Source organism: Mobula birostris, chromosome 7 (assembly GCF_030028105.1).
Source record: "Mobula birostris isolate sMobBir1 chromosome 7, sMobBir1.hap1, whole genome shotgun sequence".
NCBI lineage: Eukaryota > Metazoa > Chordata > Chondrichthyes > Myliobatiformes > Myliobatidae > Mobula > Mobula birostris.
The window spans coordinates 146,004,960-146,028,879 of NC_092376.1; the positions used below are offsets into that span (position 1 = coordinate 146,004,960).

General features: G+C 40.5%; 1 protein-coding gene across 4 annotated transcripts in view; it reads left to right on the plus strand.

Annotated features, from left to right (window-relative positions):
* LOC140200486 (rho GTPase-activating protein 26-like) overlaps positions 1–23,920 on the plus strand; it is a 193,425-nt gene that overhangs the window by 61,879 nt on the left and 107,626 nt on the right. For all 4 annotated transcript variants that reach the window (XM_072263883.1, XM_072263884.1, XM_072263881.1 and 1 more), the window contains exons 5-10: positions 1,760–1,861; positions 4,216–4,326; positions 4,819–4,923; positions 7,678–7,807; positions 7,928–8,028; positions 17,752–17,846. In XM_072263883.1, coding sequence (XP_072119984.1) covers positions 1,760–1,861; positions 4,216–4,326; positions 4,819–4,923; positions 7,678–7,807; positions 7,928–8,028; positions 17,752–17,846 — 644 coding nt within the window. The remainder of the gene's footprint in view (positions 1–1,759; positions 1,862–4,215; positions 4,327–4,818; positions 4,924–7,677; positions 7,808–7,927; positions 8,029–17,751; positions 17,847–23,920) is intronic.

Below are 23,920 nucleotides of genomic sequence, written 5' to 3' on the forward strand. Positions count from 1 at the left end.
ATTTGCTCAATATTGTTGACTTTGTTTATTCCTTTTCTCCCATTTTGTTTTGTACTCCTTTCTCCTGATGACCTCTTCTGCAAACAAAATTTGAGACTGGCTGGTAAAGCACACTCTTATATTGTATTAACGACTTCTTCTATTTAAGCAAGTTATTCACATTCTTGTCCAATTGACATACACCATGTGTAGTTCAGCCTTTTAAAACTCAAAGAGACTCCAATTTACTTAAATAATTTGCCCTGAATCAAAGTATTATGGTATATATTTAGGTAAGATAAATGTAATTTTATGATTGATTTCAGAAGCTACATTTAATATGTGCCTCAATCAGTATAATTTAAATAAGTAAAATTGATTCAATGAGAAATAAATAGCTTTTGTATGGCTCAGGTTTTTACTGGAATAAAACTTCTTTGCTCGCCAGCCTTTCTTTCTACATGAGTACAGCATAGCATGCAATCTGTGGCAACCATGGTGCCAAATTAAACTAAATCTATCAGTGTGCACTTGTTCCATATCCCTCCATTTCCTGCATGTTCATATGCCTGTTTAAATCTTCTTAAACAGTGTTTATCATGGCTCCTTCCACACTATCCCAAGTAGTTTGTTCCAGGCTCCTACCTCTCTCTATGTTCAAAAATCTTGCCCCACATACTGCGTCTTTTCCTTTAAACTTTTCCCATTACACTTTAAGCTATGTCTGGTAGTATTTGTCCTTTCTACTCCAGCAAAAATGAACTCTAGTCTATCAATCTATCTATGTAGACTATCTATCCTAATTATGCCTTCCATCATTCAATAAACCACCATCAGGTGTGTGCTCAACATCCTTAGCCCCAGAGAAAACAACCAAAGTTTGTCCAACTTCCTTTTCAGCTAATATTTCCTAATCCAAGAAGTATACTAGTGAACCATTTCTGCACTCTCTTCAAAGCCTTCACTTTCTTTTCATTATGGTGGCAACCAGAAATGAATACAATTTCTTTCAAATGCTATTGTCTGTAGAAGGGAAGAATAAAAAATGAAAATCTAATATAATAAATCCATCTGATTCATTAGAAATATGTTTATTAGAAAGATATTTTTTCATTTAAGCATTTGTGAAATTAAGCACTCTATTTGACAAAGAAGTTGTTTAGTTTCAGTTCATTTTTAGGCTCACCTAAAATTTCCACATTTTCAATTGATCCCTTGCAAAAGTCATAATGAATCTTAAGAAATCCTCCTTCTAGAAACTTTCCCAAGTCAGTTAAAGCAGCACATTTTAACTAATCAGTTTGTGCTCAGGTTCACTTTTTACCATCATACCTTTGTGATTCCTTTGCCCAGCTGAACTTTCGTACACCCCGCTCCTGGAATTCCTCTCGAAATGGCTTCAGTCATTGCTCCCTGAAATTAAAAGAATGCGGACTTAATTAATCTATTCAAGCATTAAGATGGTCTCTGCTTCAGCAATGAACATTTTCTAAAATTTCTGGAATTACATAACCCCCGTGTAAATAAAATTATATAATTTAATTTTTTCTCTGTCTTGAATTTTACAGTAACATCCCCTGTTGTAATGTTTGTAATCACTGGAAGTAATCAGTTTCTGAGTACTGTGGCCGATCGATTAAAAAAATTTTAAACTACTGTATCAAATCACCTAATAATCCCTTTCTATGATAAAAGGCATGATTGAACTATGCCTGAATATCTGAAAGAACCATCTGGTAAACTGAAATGTTTTAGTTTTGCCCATCTTTTCTTTGTGTAGGAGGCAAAGAAGAAACATGATAAGGAAACAGAAAAGTACTGCAATGTGCTGGAAAAACATTTAAATCTGTCATCAAAAAAAAAGGATTCTCATCTTCAAGAGGTAATTATTTTCTCCTGCTGTCGTGCACCTTTCCCTAGGTCTTATAACAAAGAACCAAAAAAAAGTGTATTTATTCAAAGACGTATTTATTGCTAGCATGAGAAATACCTCCAGTCCATGGGTGGAGGCTGCTTCTGTCTTACATCCGACAAAGTTAGTTTTTTTTTAAATACAAGTTTTCAGGCTATGCTTTGACTGTTATCTGTTCTGCAGGTCAGCTCCTCTGCTTCAATACAGCTGCACTTCTCAAGGCCAGCAGTATATCAACCTCTCCTTAGTTACACAATGAACAATGATCAAGACATTATATGCTTCTGCACACATTCACACTAAGTTTATAGCAAAGCACAATGGAATTATACAGGTTCTATTTCTTGTCACATTACAAAATTAAATACATAAAAGACCTCAAAATTTCAAATATATATCTACATTGCATCTGCTGTGGATTTGGAAAGCTGATTTTAAAATCCATTATTTGTTCAATGTAGTGTTTTTCATGGAGACTCAAGAGACTGCAGATGCTGGAATCTTGAGTGACAAACAATCTACTGGAGAAGTTCAGCAGGAGGTTGAGCAGCATTTGTGGAATGGAGTGGAGGAAATGTCAAAATGTTGCGTTAGGACTAAAAGAGGGAAGATAGTATAAAGAAGAAATGACGAGTGGCGAGACAGGCTAGTCAGTAATTGGTGGACCAAGGAGGGGGGAAGAATGGAGGACAGATAGAGTCAGGTAGGGGAGGAGGAGGAGTGGAATTGAGAGAGAGAGCCAGCTGGTTGATAGATGGAGGCAGCCAAAATAAGGCTGATGGTACTGGATGATGGGAGGGGAGGCTGAATTTGTGATGGTGAAAAACAGGAACATTAAGGCTACTGGTGCAGGAGTCAAGGATATTTTTAATCTCTCACTGCTGTAGTTGGAGGTCCCTCCCTGCTTCAAAAGGACAACAATCATACCAGTGCCCAAGAAGAGCACAGTGAGCTGTTTCACCGACTATTGCCCAGTTGCACTTGTAATGAAGTGCTTTGAGAGATTTGTCATGGCCAAAATAAACAAGGACGTGCACCAGCTGCAGTTTGCCTATCACCATAATAGGTCTACAGTGGTGGAATCTCACTGGCTCTCCACTCGGCTTTGCATCACCTGGACAATAGCAATACCTACGTCAGGCTGCTGTTTATTGATCACTGCTCAGCATTCAACAGCATCGTACCCTCAGTTCTAGTTGACAGGCTCAAAACCTGAGCCTCTGTATCTCCCTCTGCCAGTGGATCTTTGACTTCCTCATCGGGAGACCAAAGTCTGTGCGGATTGGAAATAACACCTCTTCCTCGCTGACATTCAATACGGGTGCACCTCAAGGATGTATTCTTAGCTTACTGCTCGAGTCCCATGACTGTGTGCCTGAGCATAGCTCAAACATCATCTATAAGTTTACCAATAACACAAGTATTGTTGGCAGAATTTCAGATGGTGACGAGGAGGCGTACAGAAGTGAGATAGATCAGCTGGTTGAGTGCTGTTGCAACAAGAACCTTGCATTGAATGTTAATAAGACCAAGGAATTGATTGCAGACTTCAGGAAGGGGAAGCCAAGGGAACCCACACCCGTCCTCATCGAGAGATCACAAATGGAAAGGGTGAGCACTTTCAAGTTCCTGGGTGTCAACATCTCTGAAGATCTGTCCGGGGCCCAACAAATTGATGCAATTACAAAGAAAACATAACAGCGGCTATATTTCATTAGGAGAACAAGGAGACTTGGTACAATACCAACGACACTTGCAAATTTCTACTGATGTACTGTGGAGAGCATTTTAACTGGTTGCATTACTGTCTGGTCCCATGTACACTTCCTCACTATATTTTTCTTTTTTTTTGCTTTCTTTTTGCTTATTTAATTTTTTATCTTTATCTTTCTTATTATAATTTATATTTTAAAATTATATTTTGTATTACAATGTATTGCTGCCACAAAACAGCAAATATCATGACATGTACTGGTGATAGTAAACCTGATTTTGATGTTAATGGAATTCATTAGAAGAATGTAGGCAGATGATGGAGGGTGGGTAAAATGTCCTGCTGGATTGTACAGCATAGTTGGACTCACTCATGTTGATTCTTTACCATTAGCTGATGCTTGTATCTGTGTTCATCCTGCCTCTGTTGGTCTGCAAAGATTTTAAGTTGAGAAAGTGTTTAGTTTTTCTCTTCCTTTATTAACTAATGGATTGACCTATTTGGAAATAAATAATTTTTTTAGGTTTCCCACTTTATTTGGAACCAAATCTGTCTGTTTTTGATCCACGTTGAATGCTATTTTGGTTTCTGTAAAGAGTTTCTCTTATAGGCAGACAGCCAAGTAGATGTTATTCGTCAACGTTTCTATGAAGTCTCACTGGAATATGTACTGAAAGTGCACGAGGTCCAAGAGCGAAAGATGTTTGAGTTTGTGGAACCAGTAGGTGAACATTTCAATCAAACTACATCACAACACTTTTATATATCTTAAATGTCTGTGCCACAAGCTGCTCTCAAATTATTAGTCTATAATGAATGCTACACATTTGAATGCTAGCTAATACCAGTATGTCAGCTGTCATTAATTTGTACTTTGTTTATTCACATTTTTTGCATGTAAGTGTGCTGCTTGGGCAATGCAATTTTTTATTGCTTTGAGATCCTTAATTAGAATTTGTGCAAAAATTGAAGTTAACTTTTGAGAATCAAATTGAGAATCCAATGCTTTATTCAATCTCAATTATTAAATTTAAGGTTTTTCCAATTAAGCTTGCAGTCATGTATGGCCCAGTTTAATGTGTCAGCAAATTGGCAACACACATTTATATGTCGCTAAATGGTTACTGTGGCTGCCAGATAAGAAATTGTAGATGATGAAGTTTAAAAAAAAGTGGTATTTTATGATTGCTTTTTTTTTTTGGCTTTTTTATAGTTGCTTGCATTCTTACAAGGACTCTTTACATTTTATCACCATGGTTATGAACTGGCAAAAGACTTTGGACATTTTAAAACCCAGCTTCAGATCAGCATTCAGAATGTAAGTAACGCAGATTTACATTTTCCCAAACCTAAAAAGTACTAGATAAAATTGTTACTTTTCTGCTTTTATATACAGTTGTTTTAATATTATAATAGTTATTTTTCCTCATTCATTTGACCCTTCAAATGATTAAGGAGCTTTGACAACAAGTAAAATAATAGAGATCTATGTCCCTTCTTAAACGTCTGCTTGTCTCTTGAGGTTGCTTGGTAAATAAACCAAGAAAAAAAAAATAATTTTTCATATGTTTCAAGATCTTTTTCTGTGTAGGTGTCAGGCTATTTCTTAAAATGCTCTTGATTGCCAGTTATAGACAAAACAGTATGACTTCACCAAGTTGAAGGCAACTCTCATGAAATTGAAAATCTCAGTAGCTAGCATTTCTCTTTATGTGTTACAACAAAGCAATCTACTCCCATTACTGGAAAGTTGACAGTAGAATAAAGGCATCTTTTCTCTTATTCCTTAAAACTTTTCAACACAGTTTAGCTACCTTATTCTTGTGAATGCTGCTTATATGATGCTATGTGCCTGTGATGCTGTTGCAAGTAGTTTTTTTATTACATTTGTGCATACAGTATAATGAAAAATTTGATTTTGACTTCAGCTTTGACCTTAACACCATTAGTGACCATTTTTTCTTTCTGTGTAATAATTTGCTTCATCAGTAATAATTTTACTTATTTTCAAAAATTCTCTTACTGTAATTCTGCCCTCTCACCCTTGATTTTGTTGATCTGTTTAATATGCTTTTGTTGATAGACAAAACAGTTTGATCTTAATTAAATCATTGATGGAAATTTGAAACAGCATAGTTCCAATGCCGTTATTCAGGATTGCAATTGTGCTATCCTGCCATAACTTCCAATAAGCATCTTGTTCTTTTCCATAAGTTCAATTATAGGCTTTATGATTTTGGATTCATAGTCAACACAGACATCATGGACACCTTTAAAGAGCTTGTTCCTGAGCTGTATGTTTGAGCTTGGCAAAAGCACTTCCAATTTAGAATTGGTTAAATGGCTTTTATAAGTTTAAATGTGCATCGCATTTCAGGACTTATCCACATTCTCTACCTTTTTTTGGCCAAAGGAAGCAAGATACAAAGGCAGGATGTTCTTTTCCAAAAGCTGTATTTACTGCTACCTTGCCCATGGGTGAAACTGTTTAATTTCAAGCCCTGCAATATCAGTTACATGGCCCAGATTTTAAAACCCACATGAGAATGCAGTAAGAGTATATTCTGAATATCCTAACTACAATTCATATTCATGAAAGATGCATTCATAGTTACAGTGAGTACATTAACCACAGTAGGGTTACCATAATAGACTACAAGTAAGAGTTAGAGTGCAGGGTGAATAGATTAAAATGTTGCTAAATTTTCCAGGTTTTAGTCAAGCTTTTTCACACAGCAGTTACATATCCTGATCCATATCTTCCATGTTTTCTAATTTCTATGGATACACTATTTTCCTATTATTCTAAATAATTGAAAGTTAGTGGCATAATTAAATATGTTATTTTTAAAAAATCTAACCCATGCCAGATGTAGATCAAATCCAGTAGAAGAAAATCTGTAGCATAACAGTGGTTTGAGTACTGTATCCTTGTAGTTCAGTGGCATTACAGTACAAGAATATTGTAATTAGAATTTTCAGCTACCACCCCACCAGCCTCCGGGTCCAACATATTATTCTCCGTAACTTCCGCCACCTCCAACGGGATCCCACCACTAAGCACATCTTTCCCTCCCCCCCCCCCCGCTTTCCGCAGGGATCGCTCCCTACGCGACTCCCTTGTCCATTCGTCCCCCCCATCCCTCCACACTGATCTCCCTCCTGGCACTTATCCTTGTAAGCGGAACAAGTGCTACACATGCCCTTACACTTCCTCCCTTACCACCATTCAGGGCCACAGACAGTCCTTCCAGGTGAGGCAACACTTCACCTGTGAGTCGACTGGGGTGATATACTGCGTCCGGTGCTCCCGATGTGGCCTTCTATATATTGGCGAGACCCGACGCAGACTGGGAGACTGCTTTGCTGAACACCTACACTCTGTCCGCCAGAGAAAGCAGGATCTCCCAGTGGCCACACATTTTAATTCCACATCCCATTCCCATTCTGACATGTCTATACACGGCCTCCTCTACTGTAAAGATGAAGCCACACTCAGGTTGGAGGAACAACACCTTATATTCTGTCTGGGTAGCCTTCAACCTGATGGCATGAACATTGACTTCTCTAACTTCTGCTAATGCCCCACCTCCCCCTCGTACCCCATCCGTTATTTATTTTTATACACACTTTCTTTCTCTCACTCTCCTTTTTCTCCCTCTCACTATACCCCTTGCCCATCCTCTGGGTTCTCCCCCCCCCCCCATCTTTCTCCCCGGACCTCCTGTCCCATGATCCTCTCATATCCCCTTTGCCAATCACCTGTCCAGCTCTTGGCTCCATCCCTCTCCCTCCTGTCTTCTCCTATCATTTTGGATCTCCCCCTCCCCCTCCAACTTTCAAATCTCTTACTAACTCTTCCTTCACTTAGTTCTGACGAAGGGTCTCGGCCTGAAACGTCGACTGTACCTCTTCCTAGAGATGCTGCCTGGCCTGCTGCATTCACCAGCAACTTTGATGTGTGTTGCTTGAATTTCCAGCATCTGCAGAATTCCTGTTGTTTACAAGAATTTTGTACGTCAGTCATTAAACAGTAAAATCTTATTGACATCACTGCTACATCTATTTACAGACACGAGACCGGTTTGAGGGTACACGATCTGAAGTTGAATCATTAATGAAAAAAATGAAGGAGAACCCTCAAGAACATCAGAGTATCAGCCCTTACACAATGGAAGGCTACCTTTTCATACAGAAAAAAAGTATGGGCAAAGTTATTTTAATGTTATTTAACTATTGCTTTTAAAATCTGTCAGAAATCATTTATCTGACATAGCATTACTTTTTCACAAATCTTGCAATTTTAATAATTGTCTTTCTAGGTCCTTTTGGATCCAGTTGGGTAAAGCACTACTGTACGTATCAAAAAGAATCAAAGCAAGTTACCATGGTGCCATTTGACCAGAAAACTGGAGGAAAGATAGTAAGTTTTGCTCTCATCAGATTGCATGATTTTGACTGTGAAAGGAATATTCTTATTTTATGCTAAATAATGCGCTCACATTTCAATAATTAATATTGGCAGCAGGCAATATGCAGACCCTATTGTAATCATACCCTATAAATTAAATTTGTTTTGTCAAGTTCTTTAACTACAACAGTATCTTTCAAGCACATTTCCTGCGTTTGGATGGAATTTTAAAAATGATTAGGTTGTAGTGGCATTGAATAATAGATAAATATTGTCTAAAATCAAGATTAACTGTACTGCTCTTTTGCAAAATATGTAGAACCTCATAATAGATTGAACTCAAAATAGAAGAGTTTCAGAGTTGTAAACTTTGAACCTTTGAACCTTCGTTTTACATCTCAGCTGTAAGACAATCCTTCAATACTATAATTAAATGTATTTCTGAATACAAGTGTCTGGTGTATTTTAAACCTATAACCCTCTGACTCAGAAGCAGATGCTACCAGCTGAGCCACAGCTGACAATCTAATACAGCCTGGAAAGTTTAAAATCCTGTTATAACATTGTTATATCTCTGTGTTGTAGTGAAAAATGTTCCTGGGTTTTTTGTCTTTCACTCTTGTATCCTTCTCATAACCTATTACTCTGCCCTGACTAGTTCCAATTCTTAAAATGGGGTATCCAGTAAGTCATGCAATATCTGATTAATTTGGTGCAGGTCTCCAACAAAGGAAGTGTAAAGCACTCCTTTACTCCACTAGCCTGCAGGTCACCCTTTGGCAAGGTGTAGTACCTGCTTAGCCCCCAGATCAAGTTTACAAGAAGCTATGGAGGCAGATGGTAGATGGTTGTATAAGCAGCTTGTGCATATCACAAGCCCTGGTATGCGACCCTGATGCCAGGCAGACAATCTCTGAAGAGTATTGATAATGCCTGGGGTCACCTGCCTTATAAAGACACTGCCCAGAAGAAGGCAATCGCAAACCACTCCTGTAGAAAAATTTGCCAAGAACCATCATGGTCATATACCAAGGTTGCTCACATCGTACGATATGACACATAGTGATGGTGATGATTTAATTCAGCGGCCCCCAACCACCGGGCCGCAAAGCATGTGCTACCGGGCCGCGAGGAAACGATATGAGTCAGCTGCACCTTTCCTCATTACCTGTCACGCACTGTTGAACTTGAACATAGGGTTGCCAACTGTCCCGTATTTGCTGGGACATCCCATATATTGGGCTAAATTGGGTTGTCCCATACGAGACCGCCCGTATCCCATATTTCCCCTGCTAAGGTAGGACGTTCCTATGAAGCCCTTTGTGCCGAAATGGTGTAAACTGAAGAAGCAATTACCATTAATTTATATGGAAAAAAATTTTGAGCGTTCCCAGACCCAAAAATAACCTACCAAATCATACCAAATAACATATAAAACCTAAAATAACTCTAACATATAGTAAAAGCAGGAATGATATGACAAAAACACAGCCTATATAAAGTAGAAATAATGTATGTACAGTGTAGTCGGGAAGATTAAGCCAAAACCGATTTGTGGAAAAAAATCACGTATGCGCATGCGTGCATCACATATGTGAACGTCACGCATGCGCACACAGGAGCCCGCGCAAGGCGTCATAGTAGTCTTTCTTGGGGTAAACACAAGTGTCTCGTCAACACACACAAAAAATGTTGCTGAACGCTGCAGGCCAGGCAGCATCTATAGGAAGAGGTATAGTTGGCGTTTCGGGCCAGGACTCTTCATCAGGATTTGACTGCTACTTTTGTCCCTTATTTGGGAGTGAGAATGTTGGCAACCCTACCTGTAAAAGACATGTTGAGGTGAGTTTAACCCTACTTGAACACCCCCCCCCCCGCCCCACCGGACGGTCTGCAAGAATATTGTCAATATTAAATCGGTCAGTGGTGCAAAAAAGGTTGGGGACCCCTGATTTAATTAATGCAATCTATAAATTCCAAATCGAATAGCTTTTAGCTCAACAAAAGCCATTGCACAGTGACAGTCATAAAATAAGCAGAATCTAAACAATTGTACACAAGGCAGGAAATTGTTATCAAGATGTTTAAAAATTCCCCCAGTTAGATTCTGCATGAGTACCATTTCTGATCTGGGTAGAAGATGCTTAGAAAAAGTTCATGCACTGGAGTCAATGTAAAGAAATATGATGAGGTTGATCTTCAGTGTTAGAGGACCGAGTTGTGAGGGCAAATGAGAGAAATTGAATTTTAAGCTTGAAAGGATATATCAATATTAACATTTGAAAGAGGCAAAGTAGATCATTTAAAGCCTGATATTTTAGCAGAGAGTAGATAACTCGTTGTTACTTCAATTTGTGACAATAAATATCATATGAGCAACATTTAAATATTGTCAATGTAGGAAATTTGAAATGGAAGTGGAAAATGGTGGAAGTACATGACAGATTGGGAAGATTCTGAAAGTTAACGGTTTTGGGATGGGGACCTGAAACATCAATTCATTTCCTTTCTGAACTGATGATACTGGCAGACCTGTTGCATATTTCCAGCATTTCCTATTTTTGTATCAGCAGGAACAATAATTTATTTTCATCATAAATATACTCTTCTCACTTTTTCACCTTTGCTGCTTTCCATAAGCTATTTGCTGATCCATGTTTTTAATGTTGTTATACCTCTTTATTCATTGTTTTCCAATACAGAATGGTATCACCCGTAAAATAAAACAAAGTGGCTCCAGGAATAATTTTGCTCATTTCTATTGATGATTCAAACAGATATGGCCATGGAAAGATCACTGAAAGTTGGGAATGAATGGGGAGGCAGAAAGCACTGATTTCTTGCTGCTTTTTTCTGACGATAAGACCATATTCTATAGGAGCAGGATTAGGCCATTCAGTCAGTAAGTCTGCTCTGCTATTCCATCATGGCTGATTCACTATCCCTCTCAACCCCTTTCTCCTGTGTAGTCCCCATAACCTTTGATGCTGTGATTAACCTAGAACCCATCATCCTCTGCCTTAAGTATGCCCAATGACTTGGCATGCACAGCGGTGTTTGGCAATGAATTCCACAGATTAAACACCATCTGGCTAAGGAAGTATTTCCTCATCTTTGTTCTAAATGGATGTCCTTTAATTCTGAGACTGTGCCTTCTACTCCTACACTCCCGCACTATAGGAAACATTCCCTCCACATCCACACTATCTAGGCCTTTCAATATTCAATAGGTTTCAATGAGATCCTCCCTTTAATGCTCATATGTTTTATTCTCGGAATCTTTCACATAAACCTTCTCTGGACCCTAATTTGTCATGTGCCTCTAAATACCCCAAAACCCCATCCTTCATAACGGATTCCAGCATCTTCCAACCACTGAAGTCAGGCTAACTAGGCTATAATTTCCTTTCTTATGTCCGCCTCCCTTCTTAAAGAGTGGAGTGACATTTGCAATTTGCAGATCTCAGGAACCATTCCAGAATCTAGTGATTGTTGAAAGATCATTACAAATGCCTCCACAATCTCTTCAGCTACCATTTACAGAACCCTGCGGAGTAGTCCATCTGGTCCAGGTGAATTACCTATCTTCAGACCTTTCAGCTTCCGAAGCACCTTTTCCTTAGTAATATCAACTGCACTCAGTAATGCCTCCTGTCATCCTCAAATTTCTGGCATACTGCTATAGTGTCTTCCACAGTGAAGACTGACGCAAAATACTTCTTAAGTTTGTCCGCCATTTCTTTATCCCTCTACCCCTGCCAAATTAGTTTTTTGATGTTCTTTTGCCTATCCAATGTTTCAATTAGATTGGCTGATATTCTATAATTAGAATAAAAGTACATCCTTATCTACAAAAGATGAGACTTGGTCAAATAGCTTCAAGGTTTTCAGTGTAACCCTGCTGAGAGCCAGATCAGTGGCATTCAAGCCTGGAGATCAAAAATGCTGCAAGAGGTGCAGGTATGATCTTTGGAAAGCTACCTTTCAGGTGAAGTGGAGATTTTGGACTAGACTGGAATCAATGAGGGCTTCATGAAGTGTGGCAGGGTTTGAATGCCATCACCTCCTACAAAGTTAAATCTTGAGAGATAGGGGACAGCAGAGCTTCACTTCTAGATGAGCTCAATGCCTTCACAAGATCACAAGACAAAGGAGCAGAAGTAGGCCATTCAGCCCATCGAGTCTGCTCCGTCACTCCACCATGAGCTAAACTATTCTCCCAGCTAGTTCTAATTTCCGGCTTTTTCCCCATATCCCTTGATACCCTGACTAATTAGATACCTATCAATCTCCTCCTTAAGCACCCTCAATGATGGGGCCTCCACAGCTGTATGTGGCAACAAATTCCATAAACCCACGACCATCTGGCTAAAAAAATTTCTCCTCATCTCTGTTTTAAATGGGTACCCTCTAATTCTAAGACTGTGGCCTCTTGTCCTGGACTCACCCACCAAGGGAAAAAGCCTTTCCACATCTACTCTGTCCAACCCTTTCAACATTCAAAATGTTTCTATGAGATCCCCTCCCATCCTTCTATACTCTAATGAATACAGTTCAAGAGCCGACAAACGCTCCTCATATGTTAGCCCCTGCATTCCAGGAATCATCCTCGTAAAGCTTCTTTGAACTCTCTCCAACGTCAGTACATCCTTTCTAAGGTAGGGGCCCCAAAACTGCACACAGTATTCCAAATGAGGTCTCACTAATGCATCATAGAGCCTCATCAACACCTCCTTACTCTTATACACTATTTCTCTTGAAATGAATGCCAACATAGCATTCGCTTTCCTTACTGCCGATCCAGCCTAGTGGTTAACCTTTAGGGTATCCTGCAGGAGGACCCCCAAGTCCCTTTGCACTTACAATTTTTGAATTTTCTCCCCATCTAAATAATAATCTGCCCGATTATTTCTTCTTCCAAAATGTACAACCGTACATTTCTCCACATTGTATCTTATCTGCCATTTCTTTACCCACTCTCCTAAACTGACCAAGTCTCTGTGCAACCTTTCCATTTCTTCAACACTTCCTGTTCCTCCACCTATCTTGGTGCCATCCACCAACTTAGCCAGAAAACCATTTAATCCATAATCTAAATCATCGATATACATTGTGAAAATAGGCGGCCCCAGCGCCAACCCGAGGAACACCACTAGTAACGGCAACCAATCAGAATAGGATCCCTTTATTCCCACCCTTTGCTTTCTGCCTATTAGCCAATGCTCCACCCATTCCAATATCTTTCCTGTAATTCCATGGACTCTCATCTTATTAAGCAGCCTCATATGCGGCACCTTATCGAAGGCCTTTTGAAAATCCGAATACACAACATCCACAGCCTCTCCCTTGTCAATCTTATTTGAGATTACCTCAAAAAATTCCAATAGGTTGGTGAGGTAGGATTTTTCCTTCATGAAACCATGCTGGCTTGAGTCTATCTTGTCATGCACCTGAAGGTATTTCATAACCTCGTCCTTAAGGATTGACTCCAATAATTTTCCAACTACCGATGTCAGACTAATAGGTCTGTAATTTTCCTTTCTTAAACAGCGGAACTACATTTGCAACCTTCCAGTCCTCCGGAACCGTACCAGGGTCTGTTGATTCTTGGAAGATCATTTCCAATGCCTCCACAATCTCCAAAGCCACCTCTTTCAGAACCCGTGGGTGCACCTCATCCAGTCCGGGAGACTTATCTATTCTTAGTCCATTTAGCTTCCCAAGCATTTTCTCTCTGGTAATATTGACTGTACCTAATTCTAATCCCTCAGATCTTGGGCTATCAGGTATGTTGCTAATGTCTTCCACTGTGAAGACTGATGCAAAATACTCATTTAGTTCCTCTGCCATCTCTTTGTTACTCATTATAATTTCTCCAGCATCATTTTCAATCGGTCCTATATCTACCTCTGTCACTTTTACTCTTCATATATTTTAAAAAACTCTTAGTATCCTTTTTTATGTTAATTGACAACTTCCTTTCATAATTCATCTTTTCTTTCCTAATGACTTTCTTAGTTTCCTTCTGTAAGTTTTTAAAAGTTGTCCAGTCCTCAGTTTTCCCACTAATTTTTGCTTCCTTGTACGCCGTCTCTTTTGGTTTTATTTTAGCCTTAACCTCTCTCGTTAGCCACATTTGTGCCATTTTTCCTTTCATGATTTTCTTTTTTCTTGGAATATATTTTTCCTGCACTTTCCTTATTTCTTGTAGGAATTTCATCCAATTCTGCTCTACTGTCCCTCTATCTAGCTTACTTTTCCAATCGACTTGGGCCAGTTCCTCTCTCATACCACTGTAATTTCCCCTGTTCCACTGAAATATCGATACACCTGATACCAGCTTCTCCTTTTCAAATATGAAACCGAACTCAATCATATTATGATCACTACTTACAAGGGGTTCCATTACCTCCAGTTCCCTAATTGCGTCAGGTTCGTTACACAGCACCCAATCCAAAACAGCCGGTCCCCTGGTGGGCTTAGGGACAAACTGCTCCAAAAAGCCATCCCGTAGGCATTCTACAAAATCCCTCTCCTGAGATCCATTACCTTCCTGACTTTCCCAATCCACTTTTATATTAAAATCCCCCATAATTATCTTGATGTTTTCTTTCTGACAGGCTTTTTCTATTTCCAGCTGCAACTTGTAGTCCACATCCCGGCTGCTGTTTGGCGGCCTGTGTATAACTGCTATTAGTGTCTTTTTACCCTTGCCATTTCTTAACTCGACCCATAAGGATTCTACCTCTTCTGATCCTATGCCCCTTCTTTCTAGTGATTTGATATCGTTGCTTACCATCAGAGCCACGCCACCCCCTTTACCTACCTTTCTATCTTTCGTATATACTGTGTATCCTTGGACATTCAGCTCCCAAGCACATCCATCATTTAGCCATGACTCGGTGATGGCCATAATGTCATATCTTTTAACCTGTAGCTGTACAACAAAGTCATCCACTTTATTTCTAATGCTGCGTGCATTTAAGTACAGTACACTTAGATCAGTATCTGTTACCAATTTTGCTATATTTCTATTGCACAGCAAATTATCCTGTCTATTCACCTGCCTGTCCTTCTTGCCATCTTTGCTGCATAGTATCTTTGACTTATTTCTATTTTCCTCTTACTCGACCCAAACACCCTGGTTTCCTTCCCCCTGCCAACTTAGTTTAAACCTTCCCTAACAGCTATATTAAACAATCCCGCCAGGATATTAGTACCCTTTGAGTTCGGGTGTAACCCATCATTTTTGTATAAGTCATTACCTCCCCCAAAATAGATCCCAATGATCCAAGAATTTGAAGCCTTGCCCCCTGCACTAGTTACTTAGCCACACATTCATCAGCTTAATTCTGCTATTCTTACCTTCATTAGCGCGCGGCTCACTTTGTGTGGCGCCTTCTATGCTCACTTTGATCAGCAGAACAGGGAGGGACTTCTGTGCACCCCCCATGTCTGCTGATGATGCTTTGGTCTCAGTATCTGGGGATTCTGCCTTCAAGAGAGTTAATCCAAGGAAAGCATCTGACCGGACTGAGTAGTTTATACTTTATACTTTATACTGAGCATCTGACTGAGTATTAAAGACCTGTGCCAACCAACTGGCTAGTGTAAGCACAGATATCATCAACTTCTTGCTCTGGTAGTGTGTGGTACCCACCTGCTTCAAGCAGAGCTTGGTACCCTGTCTAAATGCCTATTGCCCAGTGGCACTTATGTACACAGTGATGAAGCGTTTTCAGAGGCTGGTGTTGAAGCATATCCGTTCATGTCTGAATGGCAAGTTGGATCCACTCTCAATTTGCCTACCGAAGCAAACGGTCCACAGCAGATGCTACCTTGTTGGCATTTCACACAACTCTGGTACATCTGGACAACAAAGATCCTCACTGCCTATCAATAACGATGCTCTTTATTGATTACAGCTTGGCATTTAACACCATTATCCCCTCAAAACTAATCAGTAAACTCCCAAGACCTGGGCCTCAATAGCCCCTTGTGCAATTGGATTTTGGATTTCCTCCTTGTAGACCCCAGTCAGTTCAGATTGGCAAAAATATCTCCTCCACAGTCTCCGTTAGCACAGGAGCACTGCAGGGATGTGTGCCTAGCCTCCTGCTCTTCTTGCTTTACACCTACAACTGTGTGGTTAAGTACAGCTCCAACACCGTATCCAAGTTTGCTGATGACAGCACTGTTGTGGGCTGTACCAAAGGGGGTGATGAATCAGCATACAGGAGGGAGGCTGAAGACTTGGCTGAGTGCTGTAATAACAACCTCTCACTCAATGTCAATAAGAACAATGAACTGATTGTAGACTTCAGCAGAGGGAAACCAGAGGTCTATGAGCCAGTAATCATTGGAGGATCAGAGGTGGAGAGGGTCAGTAGCTTTAGATTCCTGGGTGTCGCTATCTCATCGGACTCTGAACCCATCATATAAATATAATTGTGACGAAAGCATGACAGTGCCTTTACTCCCTCAGGAGTCTGTGGAGATTTGGCATGTCATAAAAAACCTTGGCAAGCATCTATAAATGTGTGGTGGAAAGTGTGCTGATTGACTGCATTACTGCCTGGTAAGGGAACACCAATGCTTTTGAGCAGAAGATCCTACTAAAGGTAGTGGATTCAGCCCAGTACATCACGGGTAAAGCCCTCCCAACCATTGAGCACATCTACATGAAACATTGCTGTAGAAAAGCAGCATCCATTATCAAAGATCCTCACTGCCTAGGCCATGCTCTTTCTTCGCTGCTGCCATCAAGGAAACAGGTGCCACAGGACTCACATCACCAAGTTCAAAAATGGTTAATAACCCTTAACCATCGTGCTCTTGAACAAAAGATAACTACACTCATTTAAGGACTATTATATTGTTATTTCATGCTTGTTATTTATTGCTATTTATTTATATCTGCATTGGCACAGTTTGTTTACAGTTTATAGTTCCTGATGTTTACAGTTACTGTTCTATAGATTTGCTAAGTATCCCTGCAGAAAAAGAAACTCAGGGTTGTATATGGTGACATGTATGAATGATAATAAATTTTACTTCGAACTTTGAACATGATGATATAGAAACTGGCTCTATGAAAATGGGTATATATATATATATATTATGTTCAGCATGATCAGGCCACCTCTTCATATGGTTTACTTGTAATTGTAATTTGTATTGGCATTGTACCAACATGATTCTAGGTTCGGACACAACAGTAATAGTAATATTCCTACTGAAGGTTCTCGGCCCGAAACGTCAACTGCACTCTTTTCCATACATGCTGCCTGGCCTGCTGAGTTCCAGCATTTTGTGTATGTGTTGCTTGGATTTCCAGCATCTGCAGATCTTCTCTTGTTAGTACAGGTCGACCTTCGCTAATTCGGCACCATTGGGACCTGAGGAGTGCCGGATTAGTGAAAATGCCGAATTACAGAAGGATCACATTAAGCATAATCAGTGCCAGATTATCAAAGGAGCTGGATTACAGGTAGTCGGATTAGTGAAGGTCGACCTGTAATAGTTTATTGGAACTTTCCAATTGTTTTACTCTCATTCCCCCTTTCTCATATTTACTCTCTTCCAAATATTTCATCACAAACTGAAAGATTGTTTTACAATGATGATTGAGACCAGTGGTATGACATTTATTGCAGTCTTGTGCTGTTCTAGTTTATTTGTTGAAAGAAATTAATATGTTGTTCATTGACTGACAGGTACTTTTGCTTTTAACAGGGGGACGAAGAAGTATTTATCCTAAAGTCATGCATTAGAAGAAAAACTGACTCCATTGAGAAGAGGTTTTGTTTTGATGTAGAAGGAGCAGACAGGTGAATTTATCGAGGAACATTGCGCCTTATTTATTTATTTTATTTGGAGTACATTGTAACCTGGCCCTTCGAGCCTCACTGCCCAGCCACCCCCAATTTAACCCTAGCTTAATCATGGGACAATTTATAAGGACCAGGTAAGCTACTAACCGGTACGTCTTTGGGCTGTGGCAAGAAACCGGAGCACCTGGAGGAAACCCACTTATTTCACAGAGAAAGTGTACAGACTCCTTACAGATAATGTTGGGATTGAACTGGGAACTCTGACACTCCGAGCTGTCATAGTGTTGCACTGACTGCTACTTTACTGTGACATCCGTATAATTTCAGATGAAATTTCAACTGATCTAATACCAATGGAGATGTAGATCTATTTTGTAAATATTTAGATCAAAAACTTTATTTGATTTCAAGTGTTAATATTTCTTTAAAATGATTGTTTTGAAGAGTACTGCATTTTATGTTCTGCAATAATCAAATTGTTCCCTGTTAGTTTATGAGTGCCTAACAGTCTTAATTTTAATTGCCTCATTATTCATAGTGTCATAGAACATAGAAACAGGCCCTTCAGCCCAACATATCCATGCCAACCATAAATTACCAATATTAGTCCCACTTAACTCATTCAGCAGTTCGATGGACGTCAGCCAGTGAGAAGAGTTTACAGAGCGGGCAGCGGAGGAGCGGGCAACGGAGTAGAGGGAGACAGAGTAGAAAGGCTTTGGCTCAACGGGGCTTAGGTGACAACGGGTTGAGGCGAGGTAGGTTGCCTGTGTAGAATTAGAGACAGGAAGCATGTGTGTGAGGGTGTTGGTCTGTGCTGGGTGTCGGATGTGGGAAGTCTTGAAGACTCCCAGCCTCCCGGACAGCCACATCTGTGTCAGGTGCGTCGAGCTGCATCTCCTTAGGGACTGGGTTAGGGAACTGGAGATGCAGCTCGATGACCTTGGTCTGGTCAGGGAGAGTGAGGAGGTGACAGAGAGGAGCTATAGGCAGGTAGTTACACAGGGGCCTAGGGAGACAGATAAGTGGGAAACATTCAGGAGAGGGAAGGGTAAGAGTCAGATACGAAAGAGTGCCCCTGTGGCTGTCTCCCTTAACAATAAGTACTCCTGTTTGCGTACTGTTGGGGGGGGGGGGCAGGGAACGACCTTCCTGGGGGAAGCAACAGTGGCCGTACCTCTGGCACAGAGTCTGGTCCTGTGGCTCAGAAGGGTAGGGAAAGGAAGAGGATGGCAGCAGTGATAGGGGACTCTGTAGTTAAGGGATCAGACAGGCGATTCTGTGGACGCAGGAAAGAAACATGGATGGATGGTTGTTTGCCTCCCAGGTGTCAGGGTCCAGGATATTTCTGATCATGTCCACGATATCCTGAAGTGGGAAGGAGAACAGCCAGAGGTCGTGGTACATATTGGTACCAACGACGTAGGTAGAAAAAGGGAGGAGGTCCTGAAAACAGACTACAAGGAGTTAGGAAGGAAGTTGAGAAGCAGGACCCCAAAGGTAGTAATCTTGGGATTACTGCCTGTGCCACATGACAGTGAGTATAGGAATAGAGTGAGGTGGAGGATAAATGCGTGGCTGAGGGTTAGGAGCAAGGGGCAGGGATTCAGATTTCTGGATCATTGGGCCCTCTTGTGGGGCAGGCATGACCTGTACAAAAAGAAGAGGTTGCACTTGAATCTGAGGAGGACCAATATCCTGGCAGGGAGGTTTGCTAAGGCTATTGGGGTGAGTTTAAACTAGAATAGCTGGGGGGTGGGAACCAAACTGAAGCAATGGAGGAAGAGGCGGTTGGCTCACAAATAGGGAAAGCTTGTGGATAGTGCGAGAAGGAGGGTAGACAGGTGATAGAGGAGGGATGTGCTCAGACCAATGATTTGAGATGTGTCTATTTTAATGCAAGGAGTATTATGAACAAAGCGGATGAACTTAGAGTGTGGATCAGTACTTGGAGCTTTAATATTGAGGCCATTACAGAGACTTGGATGGGTCAGGGGCAAGACCACCCACAGGGATAACAGGGATATCAAGGAACAGATAGGGAGACAGATTCTTGAAAGGTGTAATAATAACAAGGTCGTCGTGATGGGAGATTTTAATTTCCCAAATATTGATGGGCATCACCCTAGAGCAAGGGGTTTAGATGAGGTGGAGTTTGTTGGGTGTGTTCAGGAAGGGTTCTTGACACAATATGTAGATAAACCAACAAGAGAAGAGGCTGTACTTGATCTGGTATTTGGAAATGAACCTGGTCAGGTGTCAGATTTCTTGGTGGGAGAGCATTTTGGAAATAGTGATCACAATTCTATCTCCTTTAGCAATGGAGAGGGATAGGAACAGACAAGTTAGGAAAGCATTTAATTGGAGTAAGGTGAAATATGAGACTATCAGGCAGGAACTTGGAAGCATAAATTGGGAAGAGATGTTCTCAGGGAAATGTACGTCCAAAATGTGGCAAATGTTTAGGGGATATTTGCCTGGAGTTCTGCATAGGTACGTTCCAATGAAACAGGGAAAGGATGGTAGGGTACGGGAACCGTGGTGTACAATGGCTGTTGTAAATCTAGTCAAGAAGAAAAGAAAAGTTTACCAGCGGTTCAAAAAGTTAGGTAATGATAGAGATCTAGAAGGTTATAAGGCTAGCAGGAAGGAACTTAAGAAGGGAATTAGGAGAGCCAGAAGGGGCCATGAGAAGCACTTGGCGGACAGGATTAAGGAGAATCCCAAGATATTCTACAAGTATGTGAAGAGCAAGAAGATAAGACGAGAGAATAGGACCAATCAAGTGTGACAGTGGAAAAGTGTGTATGCAACCGGAGGAGATAGCAGAGGTACTTAATGAATACTTTGCTTCAGTATTCACTACAGAGAAGGATCTTGGCAATTGTCGGGATGACTTGCAGTGGGCTGAAAAGCTTTAGCATATAGATATTAAGAAAGCGGATGTGCTAGAGCTTTTGGAAAGCATCAAGTTGGAAAAGTCACCGGGACCGGACGAGATGTATCCCAGACTACTGTGGGAGGCAAGGGAGGAGATTGCTGAGCCTCTGGCGATAATCGTTGTGTCATCAATGGGGATGGGAGAGGTTCCAGAAGATTGGAGGGTTGTGGATGTTGTTTCCTTATTCAAGAAAGGGAGCAGAGGTAGCCCAGGAAATTATAGACCAGTGAGTCTTACTTCAGTGGTTTGTAAGTTGATGGAAAAAATCCTGAGAGGCAGGATTTATGAACATTTGGAGAGGTATAATATGATTAGGAATAGTCAGCATGGCTTTGTCAAAGGCAGGTTGTGCCTTACGAACCTGATTGAATTTTTTGAGGATGTGACTAAACACATTGATGAAGGTAGGGCAGTAAATGTCATGTATATTGATTTCAGCAAGGCATTTGATAAGGTACCCCATGCAAGGCTTATTGAGAAAATAAGGAGGCATGGGATCCAAGGGGACATTGCTTTGTGGATCCAGAATGGGCTTGCCCACAGAAGGCAAAGAGTGGTCGTAGACGGGTTATATTCTGCATGGAGACGGGTGACCAGTGGTGTGCCTCAGGGATCTGATCTGGGACCCCTACTTTTTGTGACTTTTATAAATGACCTAGATGAGGAAGTGGAGTGTTGGGTTAGTAAATTTGCTGATGACACAAAGGTTGGAGATGTTCTGGATAGTGTGGAGGGCTGTCAGAGGTTACAGTGGGACATTGATAGGATGCAAAACTGGGCTGAAAAATGGGAGATGGAGTTCAACCCAGATAAGTGTGAGGTGCTTCATTTTGGTAGGTTAAATATGATGGCAGAATATAGTATTAATGGTAAGACTCTTGGCAGTGTGGAGGATCAGAGGGATCTTGGGGTCGGAGTCCATCCGACACTCGAAGATGCTGCGCAGGTTGACTCTATGGTTAAGAAGGCGTATGGTGCATTGGCCTTCATCAGATTGAGTTTAGGAGCCAAGTGGTAATGTTGCAGCTACATAGGACCCTGGTTAGACCTCACTTGTAGTACTGTGCTCATTTCTGGTCGCCTCACTACAGGAAGGACGTGGAAACCATAGAAAGGGTGCAGAGGAGATTTACAAGGATGTTACCTGGTTTGGAGTGCATGTCTTATGAGAATAGGTTGAGTGATCTCAGCCTTTTCTCCTTGGAGCAACAGAGGATGAGAGGTGACTTGATAGAGGTGTGTAAGATGTTGAGAGGCATTGATCGTGTGGATAGTCGACGGTCTTTTCCCAGGGCTGAAATGTCTAACACAAGAGGACATGGTTTTAAGGTGCTTCAAAGTAGGTACAGAGGAGACGTCAGGGGTAAGTTTTTTACACAGAGAGTGATGAATGCGTGGAATGGATTGCCGGTGACGGTGGTGGAGGCGGATATGATAGGGTCTTTAAGAGACTTCTGGATAGGTATATGGAGCTTAGGAGGATAGAGGGCTTTGGGTAACCCTAGGTAAATTCTAAGGTAAGGACATGTGAGACACAGTTTTGCGGTCCGAAGGGCCTGTATTGTGCTGTAGGTTTTCCATGTTTCTATGTTGACTAATTCTTGGACTGTAGCCATGATAGCAAGCAACTAAAACTGATGTGGTAGACCTACTGTAGCCGAAGTCCTTGGAGTCCAGTATAGTTTTGCAATAATAAAAAAAGTACATTTAACAAAGAAAAAAAACACCTTTGGTTGGTCCCCAAGAGGCTACTGAGTCCAGATGTGCTGCTACCTTACTGGAAGTGCAGCTGAAGGTTTTCTTTAAGAATTATAAATAATCTGATTCTAGTAGCCTATAAATAGATGCCACCCACTCTCCCCCCCGCCAAAAGTCATTTCAAGATTGTTGCTTCGCACCTCAATGATTATATAAGTTGTGGGACACTTCAGTGGTGGTGAATGAAAATACAGCATATGGGGTTGAGACTGGGTCCCTGTGGTGCTGAGAAGCTAGAAATTTGACAGCTGGACATTGGGACCTGGGTCAATTAGGAATTTGAGTCTTGAACATTTTTGGGGTGGCATCTGTCAGTATTGGTCACAGCACTGATATATTGTTGAGTGTGTGAGCAGTTTGAAGGTAAATTATGGTGCCTACTTAAGTGGGACAGCCTGGATTAATACTAATAATACTGAAGCATCTGTTTGGGTCTAATAATGGGAGCTCCTGAAATAACATTGACAAGGTCCCTCAACTTAAACATCACGTAATTTTATTTATTGGCTAGAGAACTAGAGGCTTGTTTTAGATTCCTGTTTAAAATCAGAATGAGAAGAAAGTTTAATATCACTGACATAAGTCATGAAGTCTGTTATTTTGTGACAGCAGGTCAGTGCAATACATAAAATACTATAAATTACAAAAGAAATATATATAATTTAATTAATAAAGCAGTGCTAAAAGAGAGAAGTATAGTGAAGTAGTTTTCATGGATTCGTTGTCCCATGATGGCGGAGGGGAAGCAGCTGTTCCTATAATGTTGAATGTGTATCTTTAGACTCCTGTATCTTCTCTCTGGTAGTAATAATAAGAGAGCGTGTCCTGGGTAATGAGTGTCCTTAATGATGGACACCATCTTTTTCAGGAATCGCCTTTTGAAGATGTTCTTTAAGATTGAAAATATTTTACACCTTTGAATGATTTGAACAAGGTTGAAGATTTGTAGATGGATAAAACTACTTTTTAACATGTTCTGCATTGTTTCAATAGGGTTTTAATTTTAGAATGTAGTATTCCCAGTTGGCTAGATTTCCAGTAATATTTTCATTAAAGTAATATTGCATTGACACATCCAATCTGAAAAAGCTCAATTGAAAAAGATTGTTCTATAATATTCTGAAATACAGTTTTTAAAAATAGATCTCTAACTTAAACATAAAATTGTTGCATTAGTAGCCTTTAATCTAGGTTCCCTCTCTCAATATATTATTGTGCTATAAGTTTTATATGCATTAAAATACTGTATATCCTCTGCCTGTGTGGTGTTTTGATAATGTAGCACACATGGATTCCAGATAAGTGAAAAATAAGTTTGTTTAAATAAATATGTTGAAAGGGTTATTAATGATTAGAATTTCTGATTCCATTG